The following is a 9,933-nucleotide window of genomic DNA, read 5'->3' on the forward strand; positions in this document are numbered from 1 at the left end:
CGAAAGAGAATTTATCAGAACAGCATCAACGACAACATTTCAGATGTTAATTTTCAAGCTGATTTGAGCAAGCTGTTCAAGCCGATCATAGAGAGCAATGAAAAGATGATCAAAAGCCTGTCAGTCGATCAAAAAAAGAAAAGACCTTTCGAAGTGAACAAAGTTGGAGATAAAATGTATATTGGAAAAATGGAGGTTGAAATAGATGGAAATGATATCATTGTCGGTGAAGAAAAGTATAATGGAACAAAAGGTCTTTGGGAACTGATGACTGAATTAACAATACCAAAGAACTATACCAATGAAGATTTTCAAAATTATGAAAAAATTTTAATGGACAGTGATGCTATAAGATCTGATTCGCAACCGCATAAACCGAAATCATCAAGAAGACCAAAGTATCAACAACTTATTGCTCCTATTTGGGAAAAAATGATGCGTATTGAAAAAGGTAAAAAAGGTCGCGGTGTCATTATTCTTCCAAGCGATCCTAATGCGTTGGTGGAAAAGCTTGAATTGAGTATAGCTGCTTGGCATGCTGGAAACACGGCTTCAAGAAACGAGGCTGTTGCTATTTGCGATGAGCTGTTGAGACAAGGAGAGATTAATAAAGAGGAATATAAATCGTTAATGAGGGCTATTGATAAAATTATTTAAAAAAATTGTTTTATTTAAAAAAATGCTCATTGTGAACAAAAGAAGATATGTGAAAAAGAACGTTGTTGGTGGAGGTGGTATTGTAGACATGATTAAAAATTTCATAAAAAGAGCAGCTGCGTCAAGTGTGTCAAAAGCAACAGTGAATTTGCTTAAAAATGCTGCAACAAGCAAAATTGGACAAGAAGCGATTACAGCTGCAAAATCTGCTGGGACAGAGTTAGCCCTTTCAGCCATTTCCACTGCTAGAGATGTGGCTATTGACAAAGGTAAAAAGACCATTGAGAAATTAAAGACTGGTTCATCTATTCAAAGTAAGAAAATGTCTAAAAAGAACGCGATTCGAATTCAAGATCTGGTGAAAATAGGACAGGGCATGAAAATAGTATGAAGATAGCATTCTGTTGCGATGACTTGCAATGAGAGACATTTAAATGAATTAAATAATTTTTTTTATTATATAAAAAATGATAAGTACTGAGCGATTAAGAGTTACTGAGAACCCAGAGTATGATATTGGTATTGAAAAAGTTGATTTTTTTGAGTATCTTCCAACCAATCTCGATTTAAATTCTTCAGGCACGATTACTTTTGAGATTGACTGTCAATCGATTCAAACAGTACCATCAGAGGCTTACATTCTTATTGAAGGAGTGTTGAAAAAGAGCGATGGAACCTTTTATGATGCTAAAGACAACATTGCACTGGTGAACAACGCTTTGATGTATTTGTTTAATGATGTGACTTATGACTTGTCGGGAGAGCAAGTGGAAAGAGTGATGTATCCAGGTCCAGCCACCACCATACTTGGATTGATGAAATATCCTTATGGATTTCAGTTTGCTGATGGATTAAAACAGATGTGGTATATGGATACGTCAAATCTTGTTGGAAATTCAGGATTCAATGTTAGACGAGACCACTTGTTTGCAGACACTACATCCGTTGGAGCTTTTTCGTTTAAAATTCCGTTGAAACATATTTTTGGATTTTGCGAAACCTATGACAAAGTTGTTTATGGGTTTAGGCATACCATCACCTTTACAAAGAAAGAATGTGATGATGCGATTTATAGAGCGGAGAGCGTTAGTGGAGGAATGATCAACCTTAAAAAATTCAGACTTTATATGCCTCGCGTTGAATTGGATATTTCGAAAAAGACTGATTTCATGAATTTAATAGCTCAAAAAATCCCCATTCAAGTGGCTTATAAATCAAACAAATGTGAAAGACAGCTTATTCCAGCCGGTCAAACAGAATTTACCTGGTCGCTTGGAAGAGTTACTGACAAAAGCATTCCAAGATTTATCTTGTTCGGACTTCAGACAAACAGAAATTCCAGTCAAACAGTTAATCCATCACTATTCGACCATTGTGATGTTAGCAATTTTTACGTGACTGTTAATGGAATAAAGTATCCAAATTACAATTACGACTTGAATTTTGGAGAAAAGAGAGTGGTCATGGCTTATTCAGATGCGTTCTCTTTTGATGAAAAATATTACGGCACAAATGAACTTGTTTGTCAATCTGGGTTAAGCTTGCTTGAATATATAAAATTATATCCGTTGTTCTTTGTGGATATCAGCAAGCAAAAAGAAAGAGTGGCGTCGGAAACAGCTGAATTAGTGGTAAACCTTAAATTTCGAACTTCAACTATTGCAAATACAGTTATTTTTGCAGTGGTGATCTCTGACAAACTGCTTAAATTTGTTTCAGACGGAACCAACATGACTGCTGTTTATTAAGATATCTTTTCGGGAAAAAATTGAATTGACTTAAAAAAAATCTTGGTATAATAAAATGAGATATACAACATCGTATTTGAAAAATTTGTTGAATGAAAACGGTGTTAGTAAAACAGCAGATGATTTAATAACGTTGATGATGCTTGCGGTTGAAAATAATTTGATCAGTAAAGATGAGATTTTAGAAAGAGCAAAAGAAAAAAAAGTAAAGCCTCCTCCAAAAGAAAAAAAACCTGTTGATCCAAAATGGGAATGGCTTAGTTTAGTTAAGAAAAAACCCATCACTGTGAGAATAACCAACATTGAAACGGGTGAGGTGACTGAATACAAGTCTCTTTACAAAGCGATGGCAGGGACTGGACGTGGATGGAGATATTTAGAGCGTCGAGATGGAAAGGTGGATGATGGAATCAAGATTGAATTTTTAAATTCTGAAAAGCTTGAAAAACGTAAAAAGCAGCAAAATTGATTTTTTAACTTTTAACATGTTAAAAAATTGACTTAAATAAAATTCTTGGCATAAATAAAAAGATGGAGAGGAAGTATGTGATTGAATTTGATACCATGGGTCGTGCGCATCTGTTTGATGAAGAAAAAGAAATTCATGTGGCTGGATGCGAATTTACTGCACATGACGAGTGGGGAAGAAAGTACATCAAGTCAAGCACATGTATACGACTCAATAAGCGAAATTTTTGCCAATTATCTTGTTTCATAAGTTTTTAATTCTCCCGCGAAAAGAATTAAAAAACGGTAAAAACTTTTCGAAGAAGAAAATATGCTGAAAGTGTGCCAAGATTTAAAAAAATTGAATTGACTTAAAGAAAATCTTAGTATAATAAAAATGAGTATCTATTCTTCAAAACCAGAATTAATTGCTAAAGAGCGAAAACTTGAATGCATCGAAAAAAATTTTCTTTCCCTTAATAAAATGGGTGATAAAACTGATGTTAAAAAGCAAAAAGCAAAAACTTTCGCCAAAGAGCGAAAAATTGAAAGTGACATAAAGAAAAATCTTTCCGTAATAAAAATGGAAAGTAAAACTGTTAAAGATCGAAAAGTATCAATGGCATCATTAAGAAGAGATGCTAAAGAAAGAGCTATAAAAGACTATACCAGAATGACTAGGGAAGAGCTTGTTGAGGCAATAAAAAACACAAGACCTATCATTGGGTATGGTCCTGCTCCTCGTAGACGAACGACTGAGGCAAGACCTTTGCCTGAAAGACCTACCGTGGTTAGGTTTGTTCGACCAGCTGTAAAAGTTTCTGTAAAACCGACAAAAGTAAGGTTTGTTCAACCACCTGTAAAAGTTTCTATAAAACCAACAAAAGTTTCAATAAAGCCGACAAAAGTAAGGTTTGCTGTTGGTTCTGAAAGACCTGTGCCTGCCCCAAGACCTGTGCCTGCCCCAAGACCAAGGTCTGACGACTTGATTTCATTCGAACCTTCTGCTCTCTTGCAAAATAGGATGATAAGAGATGAACCCTCTATTCTTAACACACCGGTTATCGATTCAACAAACGTTATTACACCTAGACCGGTTCCTGCTCCAAGACCTTTATTTTCAAGTCTGACGGCAGTTTCAAAAAGTGTGGCGTCCTATGTTAAAACTAAGTTTAATGATATTAAAGAATGGATAGAACCCTACGTTCCTGAAATAGTCAAGAAGAATGTAAACGAATCAGTGAAACAAATCGATGAAAAGATAAAGTCTATCAAATCACTTGTATTAAAAACAGTGTACAAACAGCCCGCGCCAAATCCTTTTACAGTAAAGTTTAATATGACTAAGCATTCAGCAGAGCGCTCCACCAGACTGTTTTCATACGAGCCGTCTTCTCGATACCAAGACATTGTTCCTTTTTTAAACTTGGTAAGGGAGTCTGCTATTCAAACCATGGAAGGAGAAAGAAACACAAAGGTAAGAATTGTTTTAGTCTGTGAAATGACTCGCGTAAACATCTCGACTGGTGAGGAAACTACTCAGACGGCTAACTTTTTATCTAATGCGCAAAGATTATTGGAGGGTGATGATGTGAGAGCGCTCATGACTGAAATGGAAGAAAAAATCTTGGAACGTAGCGCTAATTACAACAAGATGGGATCCAATTGCGTCTTGTCCAAGATTTTGAGGATGGATATAAGCTTTGTTGATTATGAACCTTTCAAGGGCTCTTCCTACATGGAGCTGCCTCTCAAGTTGAAAAACAAAAAAGCCATCATCAACATGAAAAACGATGACGATCAATGTTTCAAGTGGTGCGTCACCAGAGCGTTGAATCTTAAAAATAGAGACAATGAAAGAATTGACAATGATCTTATTTTAAAATCAGAAGAGTTGAATTGGGAAGGAATGGAATTTCCTGTAAAGACAACTCAAATCAAAAAGTTTGAAGTGAATAATCCTGACATCAGCGTGAACGTCTTTCACTATGAAATGAATAAGCCTCAACCTATGCAAATATCCAAATTTCATGATCGAAAACACTGTGTTGATTTGATGTATATTTCAAACAAAGACAACAGCCATTACTGTCTCATTAACAATTTCAGTCGGTTTGCCGGCTCCTAAACAACAAAAGGAAAAAGAAAACTTCATTTTTGCAGAAATTGCATGCATGGTTATGACCAAGAAGAAAAGCTTCAAATTCACAAAGGATACTGTTATGAGAACGCTCCAATGAGAATTGATCTTCCTAAAGAAGGGTCAACCCTTGAGTTTAAAAACTACAACAACACCATGAGAGTTCCGTACTGTGTCTATGCCGACTTTGAAAGTTTCATCAAGCCTATCGATGACAACACTGAATATAATAATAAAGAATCGTACACCAAAAAATATCAAAAGCATGTTCCAAGCTCGTTCAGCTATTATATCATAGGACCTGATGGTTTAAAAATTAAATCTTTTGAGTATACAGCCGAAAGCGATAAGGATGACGTAGGTAAAAAGTTTGTTACCAGTCTTGAAGCTGACTTTATAAAGATTTGCTGTGATAGTTATTCACTTAAACAACAATGGAAGAATAGACCAATAAAGACGGATGAGGATAAGAATAAGTTTGAAACTGCAACTCAATGCCACATTTGCAAAAAGGATCTTAACGGTGATAAAGTGTGGGATCACTGTCATTTGACCGGAAAGTACCGCGGTGCTGCTCATGATGCTTGCAATAAAAAATATCGAATTCCAAAATTTATTCCTGTTGTCTTTCATAATTTGTCTGCCTATGACAGCCATTTGTTCATCAAGAGATTAGGCGGAAAAAACGGAAAACTCAATTGCATACCCAACAGCGAAGAAAAATACATCAGCTTCTCAAAAAGCATCAAAGTGAGAGATTCGATTGATAAGAAAGGTAATCCGAAAAAAGTGTATAGAGATTTAAGGTTCGTTGACAGCTATAGGTTCATGCAAAGCTCGTTTGCAGATTTGACTAGCAACCTTGTTAAAGATTTGTGTGAGGAGTGCTCTAAATTAGGCCCTAAGACATGCAAAAAGGACTGCCTTGATAAGAAAGGTAAAAAATGCAAGTGCAAAGACAATTGTAAAGACTGCGCTCATAGAAGATTTAAAAAAGGAGACATCATGTGCAAACATCTCAATTCATTCTACAGCGGAGAACAAAGAAATTTGCTGCTAAGAAAAGGCGTTTACCCTTACGAATGGGTGGACTCGATTGAAAAGTTTTCCGAAACGCAATTGCCATCCAAAGAAGCTTTTTATTCTAGACTAGATGATAAACACATCAGCGATGAAGACTACGCGCATGCACAAAACGTTTGGAAAGTATTTGGATGTGAAACCTTTAAAGATTACCACGAGCTATACAACGAGTCTGACGTGTTGAATCTTGCCGATGTCTTTGAAAATTTTAGAGACACTTGCATGGAATATTACGGTCTCGACCCTCTTTGGTATTACACCTCTCCTGGTTTGGCTTGGGACGCCATGTTAAAGGAAACTAAAATTAAATTGGACTTGATCACCGATATTGACATGCTCAACATGATCCAAAAAGGAATACGCGGTGGAATCTGCATGATCTCGAATCGACTTGGAAATGCCAACAACAAATACATGCCAGACTATGATCCTTCACAACCATCGAAATTCATCCAGTATTTAGACGCCAACAATCTTTATGGATGGGCCATGAGCAAACCTCTCCCTGTTAGAGGATTCAGATGGATGAATGATCTTCAAAATTGGCGTAGCATGCCATGCATACTTGAAGTTGACTTGAGCTATCCTGAAAGTCTTCACGATTTACACAACGACTACCCTTTGGCTCCTGAAAGATTAACCATTGGAAAAGTACCCAAGCTCGTTCCAAATTTAAACAACAAAGAAAAATACGTAGTCCACCATGAAAGCCTAAAACTCTATGAACGATTGGGTTTAGTCATCACTAAAATTCATCGAGGAATCACCTTTGAAGAAGAACCTTTCATGAAACCATACATCGATGGCAACACCACTAAAAGAACAAAAGCTAAAAACGAGTTTGAAAAAGAATTCTTTAAACTCATGAACAACTCCGTCTTTGGAAAAACCATGGAAAACATTGTAAAGCACGTTGATATTAAACTGGTTACCACAAGAAAAGAAGTTTTAAAATTATCCAAAAATCCTCGTTATGATCGGTACAACATTTTTGATGAAAACCTCACTGCCATTCACATGAAGAAAACACAAGTCACTTACGACAAACCTGTTTACTTGGGAATGAGCATCCTCGACATCAGTAAAACTCTCATGTTTGAGTTCCATTACGACTACATCAAACCTAAATACGGTGATAAAGCCAAGTTGCTCATGACCGATACCGACTCGCTCATTTATGAAATCGAAACGGAAGATTTTTACGAAGACACTGCTGATGATGTTGAACCCAAATTTGACACGAGCGACTTTCCAAAAGACCATCCTGCTATTCAAAACGTTGGATTCAAAGTAGGCTTAAATAAAAAGGTTATCGGCAAGTTCAAAGATGAGACCGGTGGTAAACAAATCACACAGTTTGTCGGGCTTCGACCTAAGCTCTACTCTTATTACATCCCTGAAGAAAAAGAAGATGAAGATAAAGAGCAGAAAAAATGCAAAGGGGTCAAAAAGAACGTTGTCAAAAATAAGATTACTCATCAAGACTACTATGACTGCTTGCAGGGTAAACAAGAAAAGCTTGCAACCATGAACGTTTTCAGATCTCATCTTCACGACGTTTACACTGAAGAAATTAACAAGGTCGCACTCAGCGCTAACGACGACAAAAGACACATCTTAGATGATGGAATTCACACCCTTGCCATCGGACACTACAAAACAAGGCAATAAACATCTTGAAGAACTGGTATATAAATAACATGATTATTTTTATACTTCTTCTTGATTTTTAAAGACGACTGTATTGGTTTTGTCATGATATGAAGTGTTCACCATTTTTTATGCATCCTTAAGTATAGGGAATGGGTCAATGCGCCAGAACCCGCTTTTCCTTATATATTACTTACGACAGATTTTTTTTTCTCTTACTTATTTTTCTTAATCAATATTCTCAATTATTTCTCATCAATATACATATTCTCTTAATGTTAACTCATACAAATAACAATACATTAATACTTATAATAACGCAAATAGAAAGTTACTCAAATACATTTCCTTACCGAATCCTTCTCACAATTTCCTCTTTAAATTGTTCATAAATTCTTTTCATTAAATTCTCTTTAAATCTTCAAAAATCCTTTTCTCATAAAATCCTCTTTCAAAATCTCTTAAAATCTATTAAAACTTTTTCTTTCTCTTTTAAAATCCTCTTTTTTTTAAATCTCTTATAACTCTTTCTTAATACATCTTCAAAAGCTCTCTTTAAAACACTTCATCAAAATTTTCCCGAAAACATCTCTCCAAAGAGAGGGTCCAAGGAAAATCTACTAAAAACCTCCCCAAAAAAATCTCCAAAAAAAATCTCAAAAAAAATCTCAATTAAATCTAAAAGATTTTCTCAACCGTTCCTTTTCTATCTGTCCGCAGGTGTTATTTTGAATTCTCGTCCAGACAATAGATTTCTTTTTCTTCAAGTTCGTTCAGTACTTTAGTTTCAACTGCTGAGTCATGGTATTCTTTAAAACAAGTTTTACAAGTTTTCTTTTTATTAGTCTTTATATCAGAGTGGCTACAGAATTTTCTAGAACTTTACTAATTAAAATTATATCGTTGTGTTTCAAGTCGTGTTTGCGAAAACAGTTTTAATCATTTATGGTGTGACTTATTCATTTTTCATGTTATTAAACATGTTTGTCCACCTGGTGTTTTTGGTTGACTCGCTCTTTTCTTCTTTCGAATGTTGCGTGTTTGAATCGGGAAAAACTTAAAGATAATGTGAGGGCGGTGGATTTTTTTTTTTTTTTTTTCTCAGTCTTCTTAATTTTATTTATATGTTTATGTTTTCTTCTTTTGCAGTAAAGGGGAAGGGGGAGGGGAAGGGGAAGTTTGGGTTTGGTGTTATGTTTGGGTTAGGTATATGGAGGTTGGGAACGAGGTTAGTGGTCTGGGGAGTATTTGGTTAGGAATGGGCAAGGTTTGGGAATAGTTTGGTTAGGAATGGGCAAGGTCTAATCAACAAGGCTTAACTTAAATTCGCCGTCCTCAGTATATTCTATAATATAAAACTCAACAAATGTTCTATTAATGTGTAATGGTAAACACTCTTATATTTGTGTGACGTAAATGTAATGGCGCGGATATGCTAAGGTGTGCGGCAAAGCATCAAACTTTTCAATAACAATATTTAACGCATATAGTAATAACAACAATAATATTAATAATCGAAATGCAAACAAAAGTACTTACTACTGGTTCTTCTTCTCTTACTTATTTTTCTTAATAAATATTCTCAAATATTCTCATCAATATATATTCTCTTAAAATTAACTCATGCAAATATCAATAAATCAATACAGATAATAACGCTTATTTAAAGTTACTCAAATATCTTTTCTTACCAAATCTTCTCGTAAGTTTTTTCTTTAAAATCTTCGTAAATACTTCTCATAAAATTCTCTTTAAATCTTTAAAAATCCTTTTCTCATAAATTCCTCTTTTAAATCTCTTAAAACTCTTTTTATAACAAAATTCTTTTTCTTCTTTAAAATCCTCTTTAAATCTCTTAAAACTCTTTCTCTTAAAATTCTCTTTTAAATCTCTTCTTCAAAAACTCTTTCTCTTCTCCCAAAAACTTCACTTAAAAACTCTAATTCTTCTTCTCTTAACTTTCCCAAAAACTGTAAGATTCTTTCTTTTTTGAGCTTTTATAGTTCTCCATTATTATTTGTTTCGTTGCTATACCTACTTATCATTAGTTTACTTGACAGGTAAATAGGTCTCTGTGTGTACGTCTTTTCTTAATCGTTGCTTTTTTTTTATTTTTGCTTCATTAGTTTTCTCGTGTTTTATTTATATGACATGATGAATAAGTCTCTGTATGTCTTTTCTTAATCGCTGTTTTTTGTTTTTTGCTTC

General features: G+C 34.8%; 1 protein-coding gene across 1 annotated transcript; it reads left to right on the plus strand.

The window, feature by feature from the left end:
- The first annotated feature begins 5,022 nt into the window (after positions 1 to 5,022).
- LOC149884784 (uncharacterized) lies at positions 5,023 to 9,628 on the plus strand. The gene has a single exon (XM_090095025.1). It carries the CDS (start codon positions 5,023 to 5,025, stop codon positions 7,744 to 7,746), a length of 2,724 nt encoding a protein of 907 aa, XP_089951151.1. The 3' UTR covers positions 7,747 to 9,628.
- The last annotated feature ends 305 nt before the right edge of the window (positions 9,629 to 9,933 follow it).

Source organism: Hydra viridissima, unplaced genomic scaffold, assembly GCF_058129835.1.
Source record: "Hydra viridissima isolate aposymbiotic clone 2 unplaced genomic scaffold, HvirCarnegie_v1 scaffold_8, whole genome shotgun sequence".
NCBI classification, from domain to species: Eukaryota; Metazoa; Cnidaria; class Hydrozoa; order Anthoathecata; family Hydridae; genus Hydra; species Hydra viridissima.

What these genes read in the sequence shown, in the direction of transcription:
- LOC149884784 (XM_090095025.1), top strand. Translation starts at nt 5,023, where the DNA reads ATGCATGGTTATGACCAAGAAGAAAAGCTTCAAATTCACAAAGGATAC.